At 46.7% G+C, this 26,259-nt stretch overlaps 1 protein-coding gene across 7 annotated transcripts in view; it reads right to left on the reverse strand.

Annotated features, from left to right (window-relative positions):
* Positions 1-26,259, reverse strand: part of TSPAN12 (tetraspanin 12) — a 63,916-nt gene that overhangs the window by 26,031 nt on the left and 11,626 nt on the right. For 6 of the 7 annotated variants that reach the window (XM_055314711.1, XM_055314712.1, XM_055314716.1 and 3 more), the window contains 3 exons: positions 22,750-22,832; positions 21,518-21,653; positions 233-307 (listed from right to left, as the gene is read on the reverse strand). In XM_055314711.1, the coding sequence (XP_055170686.1) occupies positions 233-307; positions 21,518-21,653; positions 22,750-22,832 (294 nt within the window). The remainder of the gene's footprint in view (positions 1-232; positions 308-21,517; positions 21,654-22,749; positions 22,833-26,259) is intronic. The other variant, XM_055314713.1, reaches the window with a different exon arrangement.

Consider the following 26,259-nt stretch of genomic DNA (forward strand, 5'->3'; position numbering starts at 1 on the left):
GCTGCGGGGCGCAGCGGGGCGTCCACCGTCGGGGTGTCCGGCGGCGGGCCCGGAGCCAGGCCCGGGTCTGCCCCTGTCTCGCCTCAGCCGCAGCCCCACTCGGGGCGACCGCGCACACGGCCCAGGGACCCCATTCAGGTGAGTGGCCGCGTGCCCCGATGACCCCAAAGTCCCCGGCCCCACAGGCCGAGCCGACGTGGCCGGGGTCGGGCTACGGCCGCCCTTGACTCACCACGATCTCCTGCTCGTAGGTCCAAACGCCGCACGCCAGTTCCACACAGAAGATGACCAGCAAACTTCCGAAGTACTGCGGGGAACAGAGGACGGGCTTAGCCAGAGTGGAGGGAAGGGGTCCCCGGAGACAGCGGCCGGCAGGAGCCAGAGGCACTACCCAGGAAGCGCCCTCGGCCGCGCGTGGCAAGTGGCGGCAGCTTGAGAGCCGTGTGCGGACGGACGGCACCCGCCGGTCCCCCAGACGCCGCGGGACTGGGCCGTGTGCGGACGGACGGCACCCGACGGTCCCCCTGAGGCCGCGGGATTGGGCCGTGTACAGACGGCACCCGCTGGTCCCCCCAGACGCCGCGGGACGGGCGGCCCCCCAGAGGCCCAGGGGACGGGCGGCCCCCCGGAGGCCCACGGGACGGGCGGCCCCCCAGAGGCCCCGGGACGGGCGGCCCCCCCCACGGGACGGGCGGCCCCCCAGAGGCCCCGGGACGGGCGGGCCCCCAGAGGCCCCGGGACGGGCGGCCCCCCAGAGGCCCACGGGACTGATGACTCGCCAACTCGCCCGGGGCCTCGCGAAGGGATGGGGCACCTCCTCCTACAGGCGACAAGGTGAGCACAGACCATGTGAGCCGCTCGAGACTGTGTATTGTGCATTGGGGTGGGGGGAGGGGCGCTGGACCCTGGGCCGGTCCTGAGGCGCACGTGCCTCTGCAGAAGGCAAAGTGTGAGAGGCACGGGCTCTGCACTAATTCCAGCAGAAACAAGCCCCTGCTTTCAGGGTCCTCGCTTCTCGGCGGGGGTCGCTGGGTCAGCGTGGGGGCCCTGGGAGCAAGCTCCCTGACCAACCCCTTCTGCCGGAGGGGCAGCTCCCCAAGGGCAGCCGCTGACTGTGCCCCTCCGTACCTAGCAGGTGCTCCACACGCACCTGGCCCAGAAAGCAACAGCCGAAAGCAGAGCAGAGTGATGCCACAGGGAGAGGCTGGGCGCCAGGGGTTGCCTTGGGCGGGCCACCTTCACCGAGGTCATTTTTAGGGTGAGTCAATAACACCAGGTGCAAGGCTGCCTTCCCGGGAAGCCAGGAGCGCGGGAGGGGGTGCGCTGGGCACGGGCAGCATATGTGGGCGAGGACCACAGTATGACGAGCCAGCTCTCCAGGGGTGGCAGAAAGGATTTCGGGTTTCATTCTAAGTGTGATAAAAATCCAGCAGCATGCCACACGGTCTGACAACATTATAAAAACACGATTCTGGCTGTTTTATTAAAAACAAACAAACAAAAAAACCTGTAGGCGAGCAAAGATGTGATTGGGCATCTAAATAAAGAGTTGGTCTAGGACTAGGGTGGCAGCAGGGAAATGGGGGGGGGCGGCGGGGAAATGGATTGATGGAGGCTGGTGAGCCATCAAAACGTGAACGCTGAGCTGCTCTGCTCCTGACGTTTGCCAAGAAAGGAGAGGCGGAAAAAAAAGATGTAGAAAATCGGGCTCTTTTTCCACTACTTCCAGGCTCTATCCCTATGACTTAAACGTATAAATCACCGCTATTAGTGTTAATTGGATTCCTTCATATAAAAAAATTAATGATATATATAGCTACACAATGTATCAGATAATAACACAGTTTGACAATAAAAATTGGATCAGAAGATAAAGTAGTATTTTCTTAAGGGTAGCACGTTTGACAAGCGCTTTTATTTTCAATATGTGCAGTACTCCTGGTCGGTTTCAATCTACTCAAATCTCATTGCCTTGAAGATCTTAGGCCTAAAATGATGACCAGAAGAAATATTGTGAACACAGTACTCCAGGTCAGGTTTTCTGCAAACTCTCTTTAGTGGCTTGTTGAAGAGATTTCTAGACATGAGCAATACTATACAAAGAGACCAAATAATCAATGATCATAAGCTGCATCAATGTTTTCCTACCTTTGATAAGACCCTACGAGAGAGTAAAGCTCCCAAGAAACATTACACTATGGGATATTTTTGTTTTCTCAAATCCCTAACCTAAGTTATTTCCAACACGGACGTCTGGTTACGATGAACACCAAAGCAGACCTGGAAAGGCAAGACATCCCAAAGTAAAACATAGATGTGGCCGCTGGGGCTGGTCAGAAGGTAACTTTCCGTGGCCTTGGGGATCACCAGGCAGGTGTTCTGGGTTGATTCCATATCCTTGTAAGTCCCACTTGAGTCACCTCTCTTGTTTCGTGCCTCCTGGAGTCACTGGCCAGTTGATGATGTCTGTGCTGCAGCAGCAGAAAGGCCCCAAGCACAGAGCCAAGGGCAAAGTGCCCAGATGTGAGCAGTACTTGCAACACCTGAGTAACCGCCAGGCCTATGGATCCAAGAGGTGCAGTAGCCAATGCGTGAGAGCCCCTCCGACTTCTTACAGCCAGATTTGCAACGGGTCAGCGGCACCAGAGCTTAGGCATCCCCAGGAATGCATAAAATACATGGAACTAAAACAATCTCTCATTAAAAACTCAAAACTGAGGGGCGCCTGAGTGGCACAGTCAGGTGAGCACCGACTCTTGACTTCAGCTCAGCGTCGTGAGATCATGTCGTGCGCGTAAGACTCCGTGCTCAGGGGAGTCTGCTGGAGATTCTCTCTCTCCATCCCTCCTCCCCCCCTCTCTCTCTCCAATAAATCAATCTAAAATAAAGAAAACTCCAAAAAACCAAAAACTCAAAACTGAGATAATCCATTTTGGGAAGGAGGGTGTCCATATATGTTGGACACTCTTTTTAACTCCGGGGAAAGGCTAAAATGTTTTTTTATCTGCAGACATCCAGTGATGTCGTTTGAGGCATGTCCTCCCATATAAAACGGTTCTTCTGTCTTTAACCTACTTATACTCAAGAGCACAGATTTTATTTGACCTTTGAATTGAAAATAAAGTTTCATCGACATTCTAAAACTTTCTTGGATCAAAGTAAGTCTGAAATTTATATTCTTGCAAACAATGCAGCAGCTTCGTGGTCAGCTGCCTTGGCTTTGTTCCCATGGTGTGGGCTTCATGCGTCCAGTCTTCCAATTCCAGGGAGGACACAAAATGCCAAAATGCATTGTTAACACAACACACGGAGATCATTTACCCCTACTTTTTCTTTTCCGGCGAGCTCCAAGTCCTCAGTGGTCATCCTCGTATTGACTATTGTCCAGGGAATCACTCTACCACTATTTCGCTTAAGGGCTGGACCTGCGTGAAGGCATCTGCCAATGAGTAGTTTCAACAGGACAAAGCTGGCAAAGAATAAGAAACAGGTGCCACCAACATCTGCTATGACAAAGTGCACGCACGCGTCCCGCCGCAGCAGGAAGCCATGGGGGGGGGCTGGGAGCACAGGAACAGGTGTGCAAATGGCCCTGCCGCGCAGCCCGCACGCCCCCGCTGGGGAGAGGTGTGTGCCCACCCGGCATGCACGCATCCAGCCCGCCTTCTCGGTGCCAGTCCTCCCTGACGGAGGAAGAGCTCAGACTCTGAGGACTGAAGTCAGACCCCCTCGTGAAGGCAATCTGTGACCTCTGGCAAATCGCTCCCCGTCCGTCTGCTCCTCTGAACGGGAGACACAAAGAGCCTTCTTCGCTGTCACCATCAAGGTTCAGGTGATACGTGGGGAAGCGGTCTGAATGCTCTTTGAATTTCAAATCCGTACACACACACACACACACACACACACACAAAAGCTGTCCCGAACCATCGGTGACAGTGTCTCCCGCCGGCCGGCGGTCTCCCCGGGCAGGGCACATGAGCTGCACAGGGGTGCAGTTGCATCCTTATCACAGTCCTGTGGCCCTTCCTCCCTCCTTCCCCCCTCCTTCCCTCCTTCTTTCCCCCTCCTTCTCCCTCCTTCCTCCCGCCCTCTTCCATCCTTCCCCCTCATTCCCCCCTCCTTCCTCCTCCTTCCTCCCTCCTTCCCTCCTTCTTTCCCCCTCCTTCCCCCTTTCCTCTTTCCCCCTCCTTTCCCCCTCCCCTCTCCTTCCCCCCTCATTCACCCTCCTTCTTCCTCCTTCCTCCTGCCTTCCCCCTTCTTCCCCTTCTCCCTCATTCTCCCTTCCTTCCTCCATCTTTCCCCCTCCCCTCTCCTTCCCCTCTTCTCCCTCCTTCCTCCCGCCTCCCCCTTCCTTCCCCCCTCCTTCCTCCATCCTTCCCCCTCCTTCCCCCTCCTTCCCTTCTTTCCTCCTTCCTCCCTCCTTCCCCCTTCTTTCTCCTCCTTCCTCCCGCCTTCCCCCCCTTTCCTCCATCCTTCTCCCATCCTTCTCCCCTCCTTCTCCCCTCCTTCCTCACTCCTTCCTTCTGCAGGCAGCCGGGTGCCCCTGCCTGCTGTGCACCAGGCCTCCGAGGCTCTGGCCTTGCACCCCGCTGGCTGCCTCACACACTGCCAGACCGCCGGTTCTGGCTGCCTGGGATCCTGTCCATAAACATTATTTTATCCCCAGGAAGTACCATCCCTAGGCGGGACAGGTCGCACAGCAAGCCAGCAATAAATGTCTGGTGGATAGAACGACCAGTTTACCAACTAAAAAGACCCATTTCAGATTTCCTTGAGATTCTCAAATTTGAGCTGACTTTCTAACACTTGACTCCCTCTGACTTCTGCTTACATATTTAAAGAAATTTAAACACTGTGTTTTCTATTGTCTTCCTTGTGGATCATTCTATGATAATTCAGTGTGTCTTTAAACACTTGGGACAACCTAACCAAGCTAAAGAAAAGAAGCAATGCACAGACTCCCCCCACCCTGCCTTTCCCTGGCTACTAACGACTAAACATTTCAAACAAATGAAGAATGAGAAACTGTGTGTTTATACAAGGAAATGAGAATGTGATCATTTGCATGATGAACTATTTTATTTGCTTTAAAAATTGTTCAATACTCAGTTCCTTAAAATAGCTAAGTTCCTCTACTGTAATTAAACTAAAATTTGCGTCCTACAAATCCATGTTATCTTTAAGCACACAGTCATGAAAAAAAACTGCGTCAAATAAAGCAAGGAGACAATAGGACACACCTCCCAAGCGATGCAATTAATTAGTGATTTTTTTTTCCACCAAATCTCTCAAGCTGAGAGTAATTACCTTCAGTTAAAAAAATGAGAGCCCTCACTGGGTTGGATAAAAGATCAGATAAAATGCTGTATGTGGGGCAGCCTGGGTGGCTAAGCGGTTTAGCACTGCCTTCAGCCCAGGGCCTGATCCTGGAGACCTGGGATTGAGTCCCACATCGGGTTCCCTGCATGGAGCCTGCTTCTCCCTCTCCCTCTCCCTCTCCCTCTGCCTGTGTCTCTGCCTCTTTCTCTCTCTCCATCTCTCATTAATAAATAAACAAATAAAAAATCTTAAAAAAAAAAAAGCTGTATGTGAAATTGGCTCTTTTTAAACCAGACAGATGAGGGGCCCCTGGGGGGCTCAGCGGTGGAGCATCTGCCTTTGGCTCAGGCCGTGACCCCGGGGTCCTGGGATCGAGTTCCGCATCGGGCTCCCTGTACGGAGCCTGCTTCTCCCTCTGCCTGGGTCTCTGCCTCTCTCTGTGTCTCTCATGAATAAACAAGTAAAATCTAAAAAATAAATAAATAAATAAACTTGACAGATGAGAAGAACATGGGCTCTGAAACAAAGCAGCCGTGACTTACAGATTCTGGCTCCCGTACACATCAGTTGGATGAACTCGGGCAAACATTAGGAGCCTCAGGCTCCTAATTTGTAACATGGGAATGTTAAAAATCACCTTGCGGTGCGGTGCTAAGGATTCAATCAGGAGGAGTGCTGCTGTGGAGTAAGCACTAGTAGGAACTATGTTGTAGCATCTGTCGGAATAAAGTCACCGAGGACGAGAGGCATCCTTGTGGCCTAAACACTCACCATGCTGACAGGCATGGGCCACGTACCTGAGGCCAAGTTCTAGAATAGGTGTGCCATGCCCAGAGGATGAGGCGAGAACCGCTGTGCGTCTCCTTCTGCCAGTGGCACTCCCGCTAAAGGACATCCAGTCCCACCAGCTATTTGATAAAAGCCTCACTATCCCTACCCAGTCAGGATATGGCTGGTATCTTTCCAACCATCTTTATTAGGAAGCGAAGCAGGAAGTGGTGGGTGGGGAGCCCAACTTCTTTTTCAAAAGAAGATCAATGTGTTATTTTACGCTAAGACTGGCCACAAAATGGTAAGAAGGCGTCAGTTAACCACTCCCTGTGTCCGCTGGAAAGTATTTGAGGAGGAAGAGGGGGACATGGAATCCCACCTTCCTATTCAAGACCTTGGAGACTTGGAGGTAAATGCATCCCCCCCCCCGCCGGGAGACACGGCGGAAGGGGGGGGGGTTAGTCCCCACTAGTAAAGGGAATTTCGTCTCGTGATATGTATATAGACCAAACAGTAAAATCTCAAGGAGGGCTTTTCCTAAAGAGACATTTATTTATAAAAGTGATTTGGTTCCCTGATACTACCCACCCAGGATTTCCTCCTAAAGAAAGCAGATTAATAAACATATGCCCCATCCCTTTTCCCTCCTGAAATTTCGCTAAAACAAAAATAAAGGGTTTTTTGTTTGTTTGTTTGTTTGTTTGTTTGTGTTTTTTAAAGGCCTCAGCCTCGGGGTAAAGGAAAAGGAGACAAGTACAGTTTGGAAGGCGCGAATTTCTCCGCAGTCCCTCAAAAGCTGAAGGCTTGAGCAGTCGTGGGAAAAGTGGCAAACCCCAGAACGCCCCAGACACTCGGGCCCTGGCAGCTGGGATACCTCCGGACGAGGACGAGCGGAGGGCTGAAAACAGAAGCACCTGCCGCCAGCCAGGGGCCCCTCCCGGGCCACCGATACGATACGCAAGTCGGGCATCTGTCCTCTGGAGACAGGAAAACGGAGTCTCGGGACTGGGGACGGTAGAAACGGTAAAGGACGTCCCAGGAAACCAAGTCGGAGGTCAGATGTACAGACCTTTGCCACAAAGATTCAAAACTCCAGCCGAAACAAAATAAGCACTGGATTTCTAGCCAAATCCTAGAAGCTAAAGGCCGGGGAGGAATGTCTTCAATATTTGGAGGGAAAAAATGATTTCTAACCTAAGATTCCATAGCAATTGAAATCCCCATGGAAAGGCCAACAAAGCCACGTTTAGCCACATGGGCTTTTAAGGATCCATCCCCGCCGTAAGCTTCTTCAGAAAACTACCGGAAGACGGGCTCCCTAGAGTGTGAGACCCAACAGAAAAGGACGATGACTTGGGATCCAGAAAACAAGGAATCTAAAGCAAGAGAGAGGCAAGAGGAAACCCCAGAATGGTAGCAATGGGATAGCTCGTGATGGCAAGGGCTTCAGCCGGCCTGGACTGGAGTGGGTCTAGAATGTTCTGAGACATATTTCTTAAAAAAAAAAAAAAATCAATAGAATGCCCCAAATATCTGAATTTATAAAGAGAACACCAGAGTGAGTGTAGAGTTGAATTAGACAGAAATACATAGAAAATAGTTACTGATTCCAAGAAAAATAAAGTATTATTCCAGAAAGAAAAATCAAACCCAGTACTTTCCCTGGCCCAGCTGTGAATAGTATTTACATAGTTATAATCTTAAAGACCGATCTCTCCAGAATGAGGACATTTCCGTATTGAGGTGTGATGGGAAGCCTGCACCCGAGGAGGGGGCATGGAAGCAGGAAAGGGTCCAATTTCCTAAGTTCTTCATCACAAGAAGTCAACGGACAGCGCTTAAAACTCAACCCGAAAAGAATGAGAAGAGTCACATAAATATGAGACTTCGAGATGGGGAAGCAAATTCCAAGGGAATCGGCTAAAACAAAATTGAAAGCGCTGCCTCTCAGAGTGCAAAATGGGAGGGTGAGGGACTACTGTTTCTCCTAAGAAGGCTTCAAGAATTAAATTAGCTGTGAATTATGAGGCACTCTGGTAAAAGTAAAAGCAAAATTAGAACAAACAACAGTCCCCCTGACGCCTTGACACCAAAGAGAAGGAGGCTGGAGGCAGAAGGATTAGCTATATTTCATACAGAAAAGGTTATTCAAAAGGCTGAAAATCATAAGCAGCCCAATTATACTTCGTGGCTACTGGAATTAAAAGGGGTGGGTGGCAACTGGGAACACCGTGCGCAGGTGCTGTCGTCCTTCTGCTAGAGGCACCTCCAGTAGCTGGAGTCGGATGCTACGGCGAAATACCGAAGGTGTATCCTGAAACGTGACTGACGGGCCCAGCCCAGGGGCCTCCTCTTCCACTAGGCCCCGTTTGGCAATTTGGATCTCTCCTGCGGCACTGCTCATTAGAGCCACGCATACGGTCCGCCTAAATCCGTTTAGGTTGCATTATTTTCCATGACAGTTCATTTCGGTCACAAAATTACGAAGCTTAGAACTGTTTCGGACAATTTGATTCAACGACGGGGGCCTGGGTTTCGTTCCCTTTGCGGAGAGATATATACGTTGGTACATTCAGGTCTGGTGAGTATATGACGTCAGGGCATATAAAAGTGAACTGAGGGCGGCCCGGGGGCTCGGCGGTTTAGCGCTGCCTTCGGCCCGGGCCGGGATCCTAGAGACCCGGGATCGAGTCCCACATCGGGCTCCCGGCAGGGAGCCTGCTTCTCCCTCTGCTGTGTCTCTGCCTCTGTGTGTGTGTGTGTGTGTGTGTGTGTGTGTGTGTCTCAGGAATAAATAAATAAAATCTTTTTTAAAAAAGTGTACTGAAAGTGTGTAAAAGACCTGGTACACTCATATAACTATATATGCAAATACCTGTATACCTGTATGTGAGTGCATACACGCACAGATATGCACGCACAGGTAATTTACTGTGGCAGAGATTTACGTGCACTATATAATTTACTCCTTAAAAAAATATTACAAAAGTTGGGGCACCCAGGTGGCTCAGGGGTTGAGCATCTGCCTTAGGGCTCCCTGATCCTGGGGTCCTGGGATCGAGTCCCACGTCAGGCTCAGGGAGCCTGCTTCTCCCTCTGCCTGTGTCTCTGCCTCCCTCTGTGTCTCTCACGAACAATTAATAAGATATTTTTTAAAATATTACAAAAGCATCATCAACTCTACTTTTTAGAAAGAGAAAATGGAACTACAGGTACATTCACGCACAGCTGACAGGCAGCAGACCAGTATGTTTTCCAGAGCGCAGGCTCTGAAGCCACACATCCTGGATTCGGCCCCAGCTTTATGCCTCTCACCACCACTTAACTTTTCTGCGTTTCAGTGTCCTCCTCTGTCAAATGATGATGACCGCAGTGCCACCCCCATAGCATGGTTCGCAGAATTTAACGAGTCAGGACAATATGAAACACATGCCAGTGGCCGGCACGTGGCACGCGCTCTCTCAGGGATGGTGCTGCTGGTGTTCGTGTTACCTCATCTACTATCACTGGGTCCCCAGCTTCTGAACACACTCACACGTGTGTACACAAAACCCTTATCTTCGAGCTGATGGGGAATGACTTAAAACCTTATGTTCCTATCTTTGATCTTTCCTAGTTGGGAGAAAAGAAAAAAAAAGACCACCAATAATATCAAAACTTCAAGGATGGCAAAAAAAAAAAAAAAAAAAAAAAGTCCTTTTTCTTCCCACCTAGGATGGCTGGTTAAAGGCACAAATACTGCTTCAATTGCTACCTAAAATCCTTGACAGGTTATATTAAAAATTCCATTTTTTCTTTTTATGTTTTGAATTTCCCTTAAGTCAGTAAGATCAGCTTCTTTCCAGTAGTGAAATTAATTTTTCTCCTTATTCACATTTTACAATTTTATAATGAAGTCTGGTGTCATGGAGCCAATGAGTGCTTAACTGTTCATTAAACAGAACTTAGACAAAAGTTCTTATAAATGAAAGTGCTCTATTTTCCTGTTACATCTCTAAGGCTTTGCTCTTCATAACCGAAAGGAATAAAATTTCTGAGAAAGTCATATTTGTTTTTGTATAAAAGATCGAATGATCTTCACTTTTGGGAAAACAGATTAATTCTAAATTTTTCATTTCTAACATTTATCAGCCTAATAAAAACATAAAAGCAATCTGTCCTGACAAAGTCTGTCAATGTACTAAGTGCTTAAATTTGGAGAGTGTTAAATTTTATAAATAGTTGAGAAATATACGAAAAAATCTTTTTTATTATATGAAATAATGTATGAAAATAAGAGCATTTTTATAGAAAATATATTATCCGAATACAAAACTTCCATCTTCGTTTTATCCAGCTTTACAGAGAGAGGACTCAGATACGTAGCATGTAAGAGAAACAAAAAACCCTAAAACCCAACCTACCACAAATAGACCAGGTACCTATTTTCCAACCTGCTTTTCTATGTACACGCCAACTGGAAAATAATTTTTACACTGAAACAAAACTGTGATGTTTTTACGTAACTTTCCCCGTAGAAGCAAGCAAATAATCACACAAGCATCACAGAATACTTTTAGTAAAAATATATTTCACCAAGAGAAAAGTAAAACTCATAAACACTGTGGAAGTTAGTTTAACCTGCTGCTCTCTTAATTTACAACTAAAAACCCAGGTCGTTCTATCATAAGGAACAGTCAAAATAATTTGAGGCCAGAAAAGTCATATTCGCTTATCTTGGAAAATTAGTACAACCTGAGATTCACCTCCCTCCAAATAAAAACGATTTCAAGATGTAACGTACTTTATGGGACGTTTTAATGTTTTTTTAAAACACGGTGCCTTCTGACTCCCATCTATGTGCCACATACTCAGCACTTTTAATAAACAAAAAGTCTGATTAAAAGCCTGCATTCGTGAAATGATAGATGATAAACTCCAGTCTCTGCCCTGTCAAATACTAAACTCTGCAAGCCTTCAGTGCTAAGTGTCTCTATGTCAGTTGTTTATTTTTCCTTTCCCGGTGATTGGAGGTTTAAAAATATTATATTACTTATAGTTAGTAAATAAGAGAATTCCAGTGCCAAATATTTGTACAAGATAATGGAACAGCCGACATTCTGTTAAGAATCCACTGGGACTAAACGACCAACAGTCCAAGAGTACTTGCTGCTTAAAATACACCCCCACACAAAGCCGCCCTTTCAGCCTGGGCCCGGCACCGTGTCACGGGCCCGGTACTTTCTGACGGCCAATTCATTATTCGCCGTGTCCCGCGTCTTTCTACAAATCCTTCAAAGAAAAGGCAACGCTAAATATCCTTTCAGAATCGCCAATGGAACGAGATCGGTCTACCTTGGGAAGAAGCCAGAACCACAAACCAGTCTTTAAAGAAACACAGGCCAGTACCTCCTGAGCCCGAGCAGAGATTCCAGGCAAGGTCTGAAGACGCGGGCGCGCTAATGGCCCCTGTTCGTGTTTATGTTTGAATAAATACAGAAGAACGGCTCTAATCACGCATCCTGATTCACGCTCCCCTTCGATCTCACCGACGCCGCCAGCTCGGGCCGGTGTCTCCACCAGGGATGTTGCCGAAGTGCCAGTCTGTACGTGTGGCCTCAGGCCCTGTCCGAGGTGCCGGAGAAGGAGAAGGGGGCCCCTCCGGAGTGGGAGCCAGCGCCGGGGCCCACGGCTTCACCTCCGCAGGGGAGGCGCTAAGGGGGAGGCGGCGAAGGGGGAAGCTGCCCCGCACGCAGGGTCAGCCGGGGGCCGCACGCCCGGCTGTCTCCCAACGTGTGCGGGGGTACCGGCCTCTGACCAGGCCTTGTACGTAGCACGGGGCCCGTCCCCTGAATTCGAGACAGCGGGTCCCATCACCAGACCCCCCGCTGCAAAGTGCAACTAGGAAGGAGCCTTGGGGGCAGCTCAGCGGTTAGGGCCGCCTTCCGCCCGGGGCGTGACCCCGGGGTCCTGGGATTGAGTCCCATGTCGGGCTCCTTGCATGGAGCCTGCTTCTCCCTCTGCCTGGGTCTCTGCCTCTCTCCCTCTCTCTGTGTCTCTCATGGATAAATAAATGAAATCTTAAAAAAAAAAAAAAAAAAAAAAAAAAACAGAAGGAGCCTTGGAAATACCCCAGCAACAAGAGCCAAAAGAACACCAACCTCCATTCTCACCCAGGCTGTGCCTCGCACTCAGACCTGACCAAATGCAGCCGGATGCCTCCCCAAAACAAGAGGGGCAGGGGTTCATTATAGCAGGCACCTGTATGACAACGTCGTTTACAAGACAACAGGTTAGGAAACTGGAGATTTTAAGAGACGATGTTTTATTGGTTGGGAAGAGAATTTATACATTAACATCACCCAGTAACTTTTGGACCTAACTCTAACGTCTGCAAAAGTATCTCCTTCTAAATCCCAGGCTTTCAATCATTTGACCCTTATTTTCAGATAGGCGCTGTAACTTATTTTTGTAGGTTCTCCAGAATAACCACAAACCCTATTTGTTAAAAAGAGAATGAAAATAAAGTGTTTCCTTGAAATGGTACAAATCCATGTATAAAAATACTTATTACAAGTACAGAGGTTTGTTGCTGTTTTTTTTCTCCTGTTTTGATAAATCTATTCAAGTGAAAGCACTTTCTTCTTGAGCGAAAAATATATCTTCTTCCTTAAAAGAAGAAAGTAGATGAACATACCTCCATTCACAGCCACGCTCAATGTTCAGGGAAAGAAAACCCTGTGAAACATGATAAAATCTTTCCGCTCTCACCAAAGTCGTTCGAACATCCATAATTCAGTCTAACTGATAGAAGGAATAGTTTGGATTCAATAGCATGAATCAGGAACGATTTTAAACAAGAACTATCTGAGCTGTAGCGGCGCTGGAAAGTAGAGATCCCCCAAGACCTGCTTTATCAACAGACCGATGATTATGGGAAGGGAGCACATCCATTATCGGTGGGTAGATGCTTCACAGGCTTGAAAAGTTTGTTCTCGACCAAGTTAAGCGGTTCCCTTAATGAGTCAGTCGTTCATGGAACCTCCCCACACCCCCCCACACCCCCGAGGCTGGAAAACTGGGGCCACCCACCCTCCAGAGAACTACATTCTGTCCTTTTTGCTCAGGGATCCTTGAACCTGGCCTGTCCTCCTGAGGGCACCTTCGCCCAGCACCTGGCTTCCCGGTGCCCACGTCAGCGTGATCACCGTATTTTTCCTGTGACACCTCAACCAAACATTGTCCACATTAACAAACATTTTCTTTTTTTTTTTAATGATAGACGCCTGAAAAAAATTCTAAGACGTAAGATAAGACTTCCCCACCTGAGCACCTTTATTTATTCATCAGTGAAAAACACACTATTAGAATCAAGCATGTCCTCTACTGTCTCATATCATTTAAAAGAGGTTCTCCGAGGGGCCCTTGGGTGGCTCAGTCAGTTAGGCATCAGACTCCTGACTTCTGCTCAGGTCGTGAGATCGAGCCCCACGTTGGGCTCCTCGCTCAGGGTGGAGTCCGCTTGAGATTCTCTCTCTCTCTCTTTCTTCCCCCCACCCCTGCGCATGCGCTCTAAATAAATAAATAAATAAAATCTTTAAAACAAACAAACAAAACGTTTCTGTAAATGTGAAGCTGCTTGAGCCCAGAGTGGTGACACTAGGCAGCGATTTTCTCCCAGGTAAATGGGCAGGAGGCTCAGCAACAGGCAAGGACAGATGTGCCACCAGCGTTAGGCAGCAAAAGAAAGACCCCGTGACTCTTAGGCTCACAGTGTGCACGACACACTCACACAGACAGTGTCCAGCCCGCGTGCCCCGCTCCAAACACATCGGCACGGTTGCCCTCTCCACCAGCCTTCCAGCCTTTAAAATATTTTCATAGCACAAAGAGAAAACTTTTAGAATTAGGATATTCTAATTATGAAGGCAAACCTCTCACGGTTTCACTAAATGCTCCATTCATAGGGTCCACTCAGGTGTAAATCCTGCGCAGAACTGGCAACCTTAAAATATTTTAAATGCTTGCTTCCCAGAAGAGGCACGGAAAAAAAGTCGTATTTTTACTTAATAAGAAACAATTCCTACGCTGGCAAGTATCATCTAAGAACAATCGTACCTTTGTTAAGGACAGTATTTCAAAAATGTCTTTATAGTGGTCATTCATTTTGAGGAAATTTGTAGTTTTGAAATTCTAAAGTTTGAAAACTAAAACAGTGGTGATCTGAAGAAAATGCAGGGATAACCACTTACTTCAGAATGACTCAGATACGTTGCTCAACGGAGGTACTAAGTGATACGACGACCGTGTTTCTACATTTCAAATAAAATTTAAATTAGCGTTTCTGTCCTGTGAGCTGAGGAGATTCGTTTTAACCCGAGCACATCACCAGGGCCTGTTATCACCCTTTATCTGAAAAAAGGGAAAAATATATGGATCGCGATCCTGAAAAAGTGTTTTGAATTTATGCGATTTCATGAAATAGACCGTAACTTTGATTCACAGACTATTATTTCATCGTGGACTTCATGCGACTCTGCATATAAAGTATCAAACATCACTTTTTCTAGAAAGTGTCTCTAAAAGCTACTTCCCTCATTGGCCGAAATGACAACTCTCTCACTTTGTACATGTGTTCCTCTGCCCCCCTGCTTTATCCCTGTACTCGCGGAGGCCTAGACAGCTATGCGACTTAAATGAACATCGGCTGTTTCACGTTTGCCAGAGGAAGCCAACCAATGGGGGGGCGGGGGGGGGTGACGAGGCCCACCCCTTGGCTTCGCCTCCGAGGTGCACCTGCTGCGCCGGCGACCAGCTGGCCCCGCCGCACCCGCCGGCCGCGGGCTCGCACGGCGCTCGGTGAAGCAGAGCATCGCAAATGTCGACGGGAGGAAACAACAGACGACAGAGCCTAACAACGCTAAGGTCAGCGATACAAAAGCTCGGACTCTTCCACTTCGAACCGCGAAGCACAGAGTCCAGGAGCACGCAGCATCCCGTCCCGAGGGCCCCGACTCGGACGCGCTTCGGTTCCAGGAAGACAAGACACCTGCTGGGCGCCAAGGCACCAGGCCCGGGCAACCGACGGGGCCCTGCGACCCGGCCCCGGCCCGCCGCGCGCACGGGAGCGGCTGTGATCCAGCCTCTGGGGCCAGGAAGGTCCACATGGCCTTCCGCTTCCTCTGCCTGACACCTCTGCGAATTTGAGGACTAAATGTGAACGGAGCTTCCAACGAATTCTGGTTCTCGTGGCACGAGAACCCGCGTGGATCAGAGTCCTGGCACAGGAAAGGTGCCTCCCCCTAGAGTAACCCCTCCCCGCTGATGTCAAGTACTGCAAACGTCACTCCACCTGCACTTACGTTTGCCCAGACGTCCCGTCCAGCAGGGCCTCCGGAATTCAGCCACCTTGAGCCGGTCCCCACAGTCTGGGTCGGGACCCCAGCCGGGGCTCCGAGGACCACTGAGTGGCCCCCAGCGGGGCTCACGGCCCCCAGCCCCCCCCCCCCCGTGCTAGAACAGCCCATCGGCTCTTCGCAGCCCGAGGACCCCGCAGGCTCTCCCACAAACGCCTTCACAACCGCACGACTTCGTGCCCGTCTCACCCGCACGGACTCCGCCACCCAGACTGGCGCCCCCCCCCCCCCCCGTGTGCTGCACGCACGCTCTTGCTCTTCGTGTGGTTCGAAAGCCCCCGGCTCCCCTTCTCCGCCACAGCCTCGGACACATTTTCAACACCTTTCGAAACAGCTCAAATAGAGACCCTCCTTCGAAACCTGCCAGAAGTTTCCAACCGCTCCTTATTCTGTGTCCCCACACTTTTTTTACGTATAACTTCAATACTGCAGTTCGCTTTGTTATTTGTCTGGCTCCTTCCCTTTCCTCTTCGCATGTCCCGTGGCTACCACTGACGGGGCACGGGACTTCGGTTCGGGGGGCGGCAGTGGGGATGGGAAGGGGGGAAGGGAGAAAGGAATGGGAACCGGTTTCGGTTCTTTGACAAAAGAAGAGGGAACTAAGGCAGAATTTTTAGAGTTCCCTTTACGATAAGGACATTAAAAGGTTCTTTTTTTAAGGGCTAAATGACTAGCGAATGCCTTGCAATGACAAATGGAGCCTATTTAAGTCTCACAGAGATGCTGCTGGTGATGAGTCAAATGCGCTGCAGAGGAGTGGGGTGGAGGCACAGGGCCACAGGCCGGGCCCCGGCAGGGACGGTGTGGGCACGCTGGCGACGGCGACGGGCCGGGGCGCCCTTGCCTCTGCGTACAATACGGCCAACCACAGAAAGTCGCCGTGTCTTCTGAGAAAACGGGGTAAACCGGTGAGCAGAGGCTGAAAACGCGATCCACCACGTGCTGGACCTTGACCGAGAAACACAGTTGCTAGGCTATCGACCAAAATCATGAGCAGAAAAAAATAAAAATACTCAATTTAATAGTTTAACGTTGACTGCGTCGCTCGTGACTAGCTATATAGTCATAAAACGTACAACTCCTCGGAAGAAGGCCTTAAACGGAGAGTCTGTAGAAAATCACTATTTAAAGGCATTCCCGCCTTGCACTAGGATTTCAACCCACAGAAAAAGCCCGAGGATGGTTAATTTCTTCATGGCCATTAAAATTTTACTTGATTTCCATTAAGAGAATCATTTCACATCTGATTCAATCACTGCATATTTTAAGAAAGCTTTACCAGTACTTCCGAATAATCGTTAACCATATGCAAATGTTCTGGAATAATGAAAATGGGAGGAAAAAAAAAAAAAAAAAAACCTTCCCTCTGAAACACAAGGTCCTTGGTCCTAAGCATGTGCAGTGCTTCCAGGGTAAGTTGTGACCAGTGCCTGACTGTGGCGGTTTGCGGGAGGTAGGATGAGGTCTATTAGCATCGGGCTCTGAGGAGTGGGGTCTCCTGATGGTGACAGTGGGGGCTGTGGGCTGTCGACACTGTAAACACGCCTGCTGATGTTTACATTCCCGAGCCGGCCCTGCTTTCCTAATGCCTATGTTAATAGCAAAGTAGAATCACAATAACAAATGAATTTCATTTAGTCTACAGCTAAAAGCCTCGGGAGTACCCACCTAAGGCTTAAGACCAATTTCCATTTAGCTTCAATTTCTCTTTTAAAAAAGAGAAGGAATCTCTGCTACTAAAATCACTTTGAAAGTCATGGCATATTCACGTTTATTTTCCTAGTCGTTTTTGGCTTGTTTCCCTAATACAGTTAGGATTTAACTCTTCTTATAGATATAAAAAATATATTCCTATAAATACACAAATGTTTCTGTGCCATGACGATTTCACCTTTATTAAGAACGAATCTCGTTGGAGTAGGGTTGACAGATTAAGCCAACAAAACGCCTGGATGCCCATTTACATCTGAGTTTCAGATAAACAGTGCATGATGTTTTGTAGATGTACATCCTAAATACTGCAGGGGACATACTTCTACTAAAATATTATGTGTTGCTTATCTGAAATCCAAATTTAATTGGATGTCCTGCATCCAACATGGGTAGCTTAAATGGGAACTTAAAGTATTTTAACAACTTGCAGCTATAATTCCATAGAAGGGTCAAAGTTCATGACCAAAGTTCACCAGAAATGTTTTCCTGTGGGTGGCCTCTTAGCCTGCCCAGTTGTGGTATTTTGGGGGAGTGGTGTGAGGGGAGCACAAGTTGGGTTAGAAAGATCTGTTTTGAGAGTCTCCCACTTTTTCCCACAACCAGAATGGGTGTGCTGACTTTTGCTTGAGCAGCACCAGAGCCCAATGGCCAGCTCTTTCTTTTTTTTTTTTTTTTTTTGGTAATCATGCAAAAGATATGGCAACTATCAGAGATACTGGTTGTCTTTTTTTTATATACTGGTTGTCTTCAAAAAAAAAAAAAAAAAAAAAAGCCGCTTCCTGCAAATCTCATTCACAGGTCTTAAAAGTGAAACAAGACTTCAAATACAGGGAAACGAATCAGTTGGATTGAATGCATTGAACTTCTTTAAATATTAATTAGGATAAAAAGCTAAAAGGGTGCACAAAGGAAGAAAACATGAGAGTTGCATCGCAAATATTCACCAAAGACCTAACATCCTGTCTTATTTTGCATCAATGCCCCTCTGCTCCTTTTAAGAAGCCATTTCTCCCACAAGGACAGAGAACAAATGGCGAGTTGAGGGAGGGAGGTGGTTGGGGGATGGGCTAAAGGGGTGATGGGGAGTAAGGAGGGCCCCTGTTATGATGAGCACTGGGTTTTATATGTAAATGAATCACAAAATTCTGCTCCTGAAAGCAATATTACACTATATGTTAACTAACTAGAATTTATATAAAAATTTGGGGGGAAAAAAAAGAAGCCATTCCCCTTGTAGTGGAATCCCATCTAATAGTCAGGCTCATATTTTATTTTATTTCATTTCATTTCATTTCATTTCATTTCTCTTAAAGATGATCATTTTCATTTGGTATTCTAACAATTTCAAATATAAATTCAAACAATAAACCTGCTTGGAATCAACCCTGGTGTTCAAATAACATCCAAGATATGGTGGTGAGGATGGTAGTTTATTTCTTGTGCCGAAATGAAGATCTGCTTCAACTCCAGTTTGATTAAAGCTATAGGTGAGGTGAATAGTTCATACTATCAAGTTGTTTGTAGGCTGCTGGTTGGAACTGGTTACAAAAAGAAATTATATTTAGGGAAATATGCTGGACTTCAAAGGTTGAGAAGCATCTACTAGAGATGTCAGTAAAGGCCCAATGAGAATGGGCTTGGCAGTCAGGAACACTGAGGTCTGAGTCAAAACTCCAACCCATTATTGCTGAGTGACTTTGGACAAATTCCTGAACCTCTGTGAACCTCATTCATAATTATCTACTTTAGATGATTGTTATCAGGTTGCAAAAAAGAAAGACCCTAGGGAAAATGTTTTATATCACGTGAGAAACATTTATGAGCACGCAGGAAAAGGCAGCAGCTATAGAGTAAAATAGGGAAGCTGTTAAGATATATCGTAGTGGACGGCCATGGTCTGAATAGCAGATTCTCCACTTCCTAGCCATGCAGACTCAGGCATATCAGCCAATCTGTGCCTCATTTCCTCATCTATATTATGGGGATAACAACATCTATCTCATTAGCATGGTGGAGGACACAAAATTAAGTAATTCATATAAAAGTCTTCATATCAACTACTTTATCATCATCTTTGTCATTATGATTTCATTCCCCCATGTCATCCTTACATCATACGGTTCTTTCCAGCTTCACAGATTAGCCTCTCATCACAGGTCCCAGTGACTCTTCCTGCCTCAAGCAGAGACCAAATTGCTTGGTTCTTCATCAGCTTGCTTTACTAGCATTCAAGCAGCCCTAATGGAATGTATGAATGGTTCTCAAAACATGTTCCTAAGTCTTTGAGGTTCCATGAAATATGCTATCCCATTCCACCCAAACCCACAGTCCAGGCACCGTCCAGAGTCACACAAGTTGGGGAGAGGGGGAAGGCTAGTTATTCTTAAATTCCTGTGTAAATGGGACAGCATTCTAAGACTGTCACTTTTTTTTTTAAGATTTTATTTATTTATTCATGAGAGACACAGAGAGAGAGGCAGACAAACAGGCAGAGGGAGAAGCAGGCTCCATGCAGGGAGCCCGATGCAGAACTCGATCCCAGGACGCCAGGATCACACCCTGGGTGGAAGGCAGGCGCTAAATGGCTGAGCCCCCCCAGGCGTCCCCAAGATTGTCGCTTTAAAGAAGGATTCTGAGAGTGGAGCACTGAGTGGCTCAGTCAGTTGAACATCTGACTCTTGGTTCTGGCTCAAATGGTGACTTCAAGGTCATGGGATGGAGCCCTGAGTCAGGTTCCACGCTGAGTGCAGAGTGTACTTGGGATTCTCTCCCTCTCCCTCTGCCCCTCTCCCCACCCCACCCCACCCCCACTCATGCACTTGCGCACACACTGTCTCTCCCCCCGTCTGTCTCCAATAAATAAATAAAATCTTAAGAAAAACAAGGATTCTGGGTTGTTGTTTTTTTTAAGTTCAAAATACCTTCTCTGTCCTATAAACTCTAAGTTTCATATAAAGTAAGTCCTTGAGTTTATGTTTAAATCATTGTCCACACATCTTAAATGGCAAAATAAGATTCCAAACCCTTCTACCATCCTCCTCACTGTACACCAAAGTGGAGAGAAGCAAGGTAATGGGCATGGTCCCCTTCTCTGAGTGTAGTCTACTTCCTCCTCCCAATCATAGACCTGAAGAGTCCATGAAGCCAACAGTTATCCTCCAAAAAGCCAACTAATATATTAACACGGGTCGTTCCTGTGAAAGTCAAAGCTGTAGTTCAGTTTCACACCAAGATTCTGTTTTAATTGGCTTGGGCTGGGAGTCAGTCAAGCACTGGTGTGCAGGAGTTGACTCCTGAGAGCCAATTTGTGCTCATCTCTCCCCAACTCTGTGTTCAGTGATACCACTTTGGTAGCCTGAAGTCGACCATGCTGCAAATATTTACCCCATGGAAATCTCCAAATGCTACAAAGCAGGATTTTTTCTTCTGCTCAGATATTCAGCATATTAGCACCCCATTAAATTTGTTTTTACATTCCCTTCAAGAAATTAATGCATAGCTAGCATTGAGAACTGCAGCAAAGAAAGGAATATATCCAATGAATTAATTCTTACAGAATCTGAGATGTCTGCAATTACGGTAGCAGCCTCACTTTCTGCTGCCACTAACAGGCAATACTTTAAAAACTCAGTGTGCTTAAAAAATTTAATTTAATTAATTTAGTCAATTTAAATTGACTCAGATTTTTAATGTTAAAAGAGTTTGCTAATTTTTGAGTTAGAAGTCAAATCATACATTTCAGAATCATAGAACTTAAGAAGCAATCTAGTTCAACACTTTCAGAATCAAAACAAAACACAACAAAACCCACTAAGATTATGGAAGCCAAGACTCACTTTGACCCACTAACCCGTGTAAACCCAGTGCTGGGATTTTAGTATCCATTTGCTTCTTCACCACCTGAATTTCCACATAGGGTTTATGGCAAGTTTGTTTATAAAAGAAGAGAGAGAACCAGAATTCTGTTACAACTTCTTTGTTCCAGTACCGAGGGGTCCGTTTGGGTGGTAATAAGGCCCATGACACGAAGAAACAGCTCATACTTTCAAATGAAAACGCCAACACCTAGCCTGAGTGAAATAATTAAAGGCCGCACATATTTCCATACCTCATCATTTGAGTACAACAAATACTTGTGCTGAAATCATCTCTCATGGAAAGAACGCTTCCCTTCTCACAGGATGTTGAACAATTACCACAGATTAGAGACCTGCTATCACGGGTCCCTAAGCACGTAATCTTGTGCACTGATGAAAAAAAATCACACAGTGCCAGTTGGTCTTTTTAGCCATAACAAAGAGAAGATGTAAACACCATACCCATGCAAGAAGCAACAGATTCCTTTTCACTGTTCCACAGTATCCTAACATCCCCACAATGATGAGGAAACAGCAAACAGCGATCATGACTGGATGAACCACAGGAAAGTAAGTCAAGATGACAGCCTCCTCCACCCTGAAAGAAGAACAATGACGTCATATTATACATAAAATATAACCAAAATGCACCTCAGACAAGGTACAAGACACAACTGAGGTTCATGTTAATAATCCTTTAAAGCATCATGCCTCAACCCGATGACTGTGCAGCTCTTTACAAAATCACTGCGCTATCAGCAACTTGCTTGCTGGTCTTATTTTGGTTTTGTCATGCTTAGTTTTTGTTTTTATATACAAGCGGTAGCATTTCTACCTCAACTCATTTAAAATATCTTATAAGATGGGGGTCCTCAATAAGAAGTCCATCTACTATTAGCTTTGTAGCCTCAGCCTGAGGAAAAGAAACAGGCCCTGCTGTTGCCCAGCTGAGAAGAGTCTCCCTCCTTTTCTCTGATCTGGGACTCCATAGGTAGCACTCTTTCTGCCCACCCAACTGACCCTTCCCCCAAATGCAAAAGATTGCTCTGTAAAAGGAAATTGGTCTATATTAAAAGAAAGAGGAAGGGAGATGATTTTTGCTGAAATACTATATGAAAAAAATCATTAACTAGAACCATACTAGTAACACTAATAATAATAATAATAATAATTAATAATAATAAATTAGCCATTACTGTTTACTGAGCTCCACTGTATCGAGGACTTTACAAACATGTACCTCAGTCAACCCTTCAGACATCTCGAGGAGTCTATGTGACAGTCCCCATTCAGAGATGCAGAAATAGAGGCTGCGAGAAGTTAAGTAATTTTGCCCCTCGTGATATTAGTGGATCAGCCTTCTGAAATTTGAGAAGAACATGGCAATGTGGACTTTGGTTTTCCTTAGCGGGGGAATATGAAGATAAGAAGTCACTTTCTTATAGAAAAGTAGCTATGGTGTCCTTTATGCACAAATATGACACAGCTGACACACCGTCCAGAGGACAGGCAACTTGGTGTTACCATTCCCGGAAACGTTCTCCAGGGCAAGCGCCGTACATGCAAGTGTCTGCAACAAAGGTTATTGACTGTGGAAGAGCATTATCATCTAAACGGCTGAGGGCAAAGTTACTTAGAAAGTAGGGTCTAAGGAAACCTGATGAAAGAAATCAATCATTAGTTACAAAGCCTACCTTGTTTCCGCAGTTAAAGTCAGAACATTATTTAGGTAGTCCCTCATCCAAGCAGAAACGGCCAACACACTGATGGACATTAACTGGAAAGAAAAAAACAAATACAAATTGGCGATCAAAGATTCATACAACATTTTCCGTAGGATTAATCATTAAAACAATTAAAGATTTCTTCTGTTACATAATCATTATGCTTTTTCCCAATAACTGTGTAGAAATTCACTATTCCTAGGAATATCTGCCATTCCGTTTTGTAATCCCATCATAGCCACTAAATAGAATGTCACCAAATAGGACACAGAGAGCTAAACTGTTAAGTGACTGATTTCAGGGTCAAGACAGGAATTGAAGAAGATGAAGAGGCCACAGAATGACGAAATTATCAGATGTACAAGATGAGCCTAAGACATGTCATATATAATAGCAAAGAAGCAGTCAAATCCATTCTACTGATGTTCCCACAAAAGTCACAGGAGCTAACTTGAAAGTGCTTCCATTGGCTAAAGGTCAATTAGAGCATCAGAGTAATAATGATGATGATGTATTAGATGATGATTGTATTAGATGATGAGTAATAATGGTGATGATTAGATGATCAGAGTAATAATGATGATGATGATGATAATAAAATGCAATGGTTTGAAATATCAAATATGCTAAAATCTATGAATTTACAATGATACTTAAAACTCACTTGTCAACCCTTTGTAGGATAGTGGATATTCAACTCATTATTCAGAAAACTGGTAGGAATCCAATTTTTATCCTACCTTTCCTATGCAAACTAAAGAAAGAACCAAAGGCTTCATGAAAGTTTTTATAGATTTTTTGCTAATACATGCAGGAAGCATGAGAGTATCACTATCTCACAAGCCCTTCTGAAATAACGGATCTCTAGGCAAAGATCCTCAGCCACTGCCCAGATTACTAGGTCAGTAGTTCCCAGTCCTGTCTGTGCATCAAAATCATGTAGGACTCTTTAATTTAAAAAAAAAAAAAGTTATTGAGCCCAGATTCACCCTGGATGAATTCTTGAAAGTAGGGCTGAGATGGGGCGCCTGGGGGAGTCAGTTCAGCATCTGCCTTTGGCTCAGGTCATGATCCAGGGACCCAGATGGAGATCTGGGGGGAGCCTGCTAGTCGGCTTCACCCTCTCCCTCCACCCCCAGCCCTGCTCATGCTCTCTTTCCCTTTCTCTCTCAAATAAATAAATAAAATCTTAAGGAGAAAGAAAAGGAAGGAAGGAAGGAAGGAAGGAAGGAAGGAAGGAAGGAAGGAAGGAAGGAAGGAAGGAGAAAGAAAGAAGAAAGAAAGAAAGAAAGAAAGAAAGAAAGAAAGAAAGGAAGGAAGGAAGGAAGGAAGAAGAAAGAAAGAAAGACTGAGGCATGAGAAATATGTAAAGGCTCCGCAGATGTTCTAATGTGTAGTCAGGGCCGACAACTGCGGGACGGGACGTGCAAGGCTAACTCCCAGGGTGGAGACACCAGGCTGAAGGGAAATACCAGACCCCTCTGATTAGCTTTAGTATCACAAGAAGAGATAATGTGTCCCCCACAGTGATGCAATCAGAAGTACCCAGAGATACCTTTGAAGTATTTTTACCAAAAAGTCAAACCTGAATCTCACCAAGCCTCCAGCTCTACTTTTCAGTGTCTAGGAAATACAGGGAAGACATTGGAACTCATTAAATGCCACCATGGGGTGGGGCTGCAATCAGCAGAATCGAGAATATGAGAGATTTCACAGGACAAATGATCTGGTTTCCTTAAAAAAAAAAAAAAAAAAAAACACACAACTGGCTAATGTGGAAAAAAAGAGGGAGGAAGAAGAAACTACTGTAAGTCAAAAATTTTTAAGAGACAACCCAGTGCAATATGGTGACCTGATTTGGATGCTGATTCAATCAAAACAGAGAGATATTTATGAGATGACAGGGAATAGTTTCACATGACTGGATGCTTGAAAATGTTAAGAAATTATTGTTTGAGGTATGACAATAGTATGAAGGTTTTTTTTAAGGATCCTCATATATATATGTTTTACATTGTCCATAATTTCTTTAAAAACTTTTGTTAAAGCAACCATGTAGAACAAGTCTTCCTGAGAGCTCTTCAAATATTTTAAAGTTAACCCCTAGGTTCTGAAGGTCCTTCCTATTTAGATGGAGATTCCCCTAAAGTGTGCCTTATGCTTAAGGACGTCATTTACCTTGAATTTGTCCTTTAGTAATTTCTGGCAGCTTTTTTTTTTTTTTTTTAATTTCTGGCATCTTAATGGATGGACCTCAATTACCATTGTACATTAGAGATTCAGCTTTAAATACAGAAATAATGAATATACCAGATCGGAATGAGTCCGTACCGACCCAGACAGTGGTCATGAAAATGCTTTCTGGATGAAGGCTCCAAGGCAAACAGAAGAGGCCGGGCCCTGGGACCTCTTGGGTAGTGGAATAGGGCTACCCGCTTGGAAAACCCGCCCGCCCGTGGATTTGCTCCTTCCTCATTCAGCTGCGAATATTTTTCCGACACCTCATAGTGTCTGTGCTAGTTCTGGAGACCCGACAATGAATAAGAGATGCTAGATCCCAGCCTCTGTGAGCCTTTTGTGGGGCACAAGAAAAAAATAGATAAGGCAGGTAATTACAGACCACAGAAAGTCCCATAAAGCACAGAAAAATGAGGTAATCTGTTCACGGTCTCGGAGACTGTAAATGGCAGAGCAGGGATTCAAATCCAAGCCTGGTCTTTGGAGCTTTGGGCTTAGTCACTAACCGCCCTCCGAGCTTAGAGAGAAGCATATCAACTTCCCCAGTGAGGAGCCGGGCGCACAGCACGCGGGGTTCTTATTTTAAAAGGCGCGGGCTGGCGTGGGGGGCGGGCTGTAGGGGCCGCGCTAGGGCCCGGCAGCTTAGCCACAGTCTTGGGTGAGCAGAGTCTCAGGGGGCCCGGCCGGGAGCACAGTAAGGACCCGGAGACCACGGTTCAGAGAAGGGTAAGGCCCGTTCTTCCTCTCCCCATTTCTGGTGGGAATAAAAACAGAGTGGAAACCTAATAAAAGCGACCCCGTGGGTCAGCCACGGTTTATTAATCACGCTTCTGGCTTCTGTGAATCGGAGGCTTTAACATCTGTTCCACATGGTCACGCCGGACACACCCTAACACACGGACACCGAGCCCGAGCCACCCTGCCTCGGCTGCCTGCCCTCCTCACCCTTGGGCGCAGTCCTTCTTCCAGGTTCACACTTTTCATTTTCAAATCCCAACCGACGGACCCAGAGCCCACACCCCGACCGCCTGTCCCACTGCACACCCTCACTCTGGGCCACTCCACACCTGCCGCCGCCCCCCCCAAGCTCCGAGTCCCAGACAACAGGGACAGCCCTGTACTCCAGAGGCTGCTGAAGGCACTGAAACCAGCCGATCCGAGCCTCCTTGCCTGTCCCACCTGTGCCTTGCTGATGCAGCGGCCACGCTACGAGTGTGCGCCCGCCCTCTCCCGCCCTGCCTC

This window comes from Nyctereutes procyonoides, unplaced genomic scaffold (assembly GCF_905146905.1).
Source record: "Nyctereutes procyonoides isolate TBG_1078 unplaced genomic scaffold, NYPRO_anot_genome, whole genome shotgun sequence".
NCBI classification, from domain to species: Eukaryota; Metazoa; Chordata; class Mammalia; order Carnivora; family Canidae; genus Nyctereutes; species Nyctereutes procyonoides.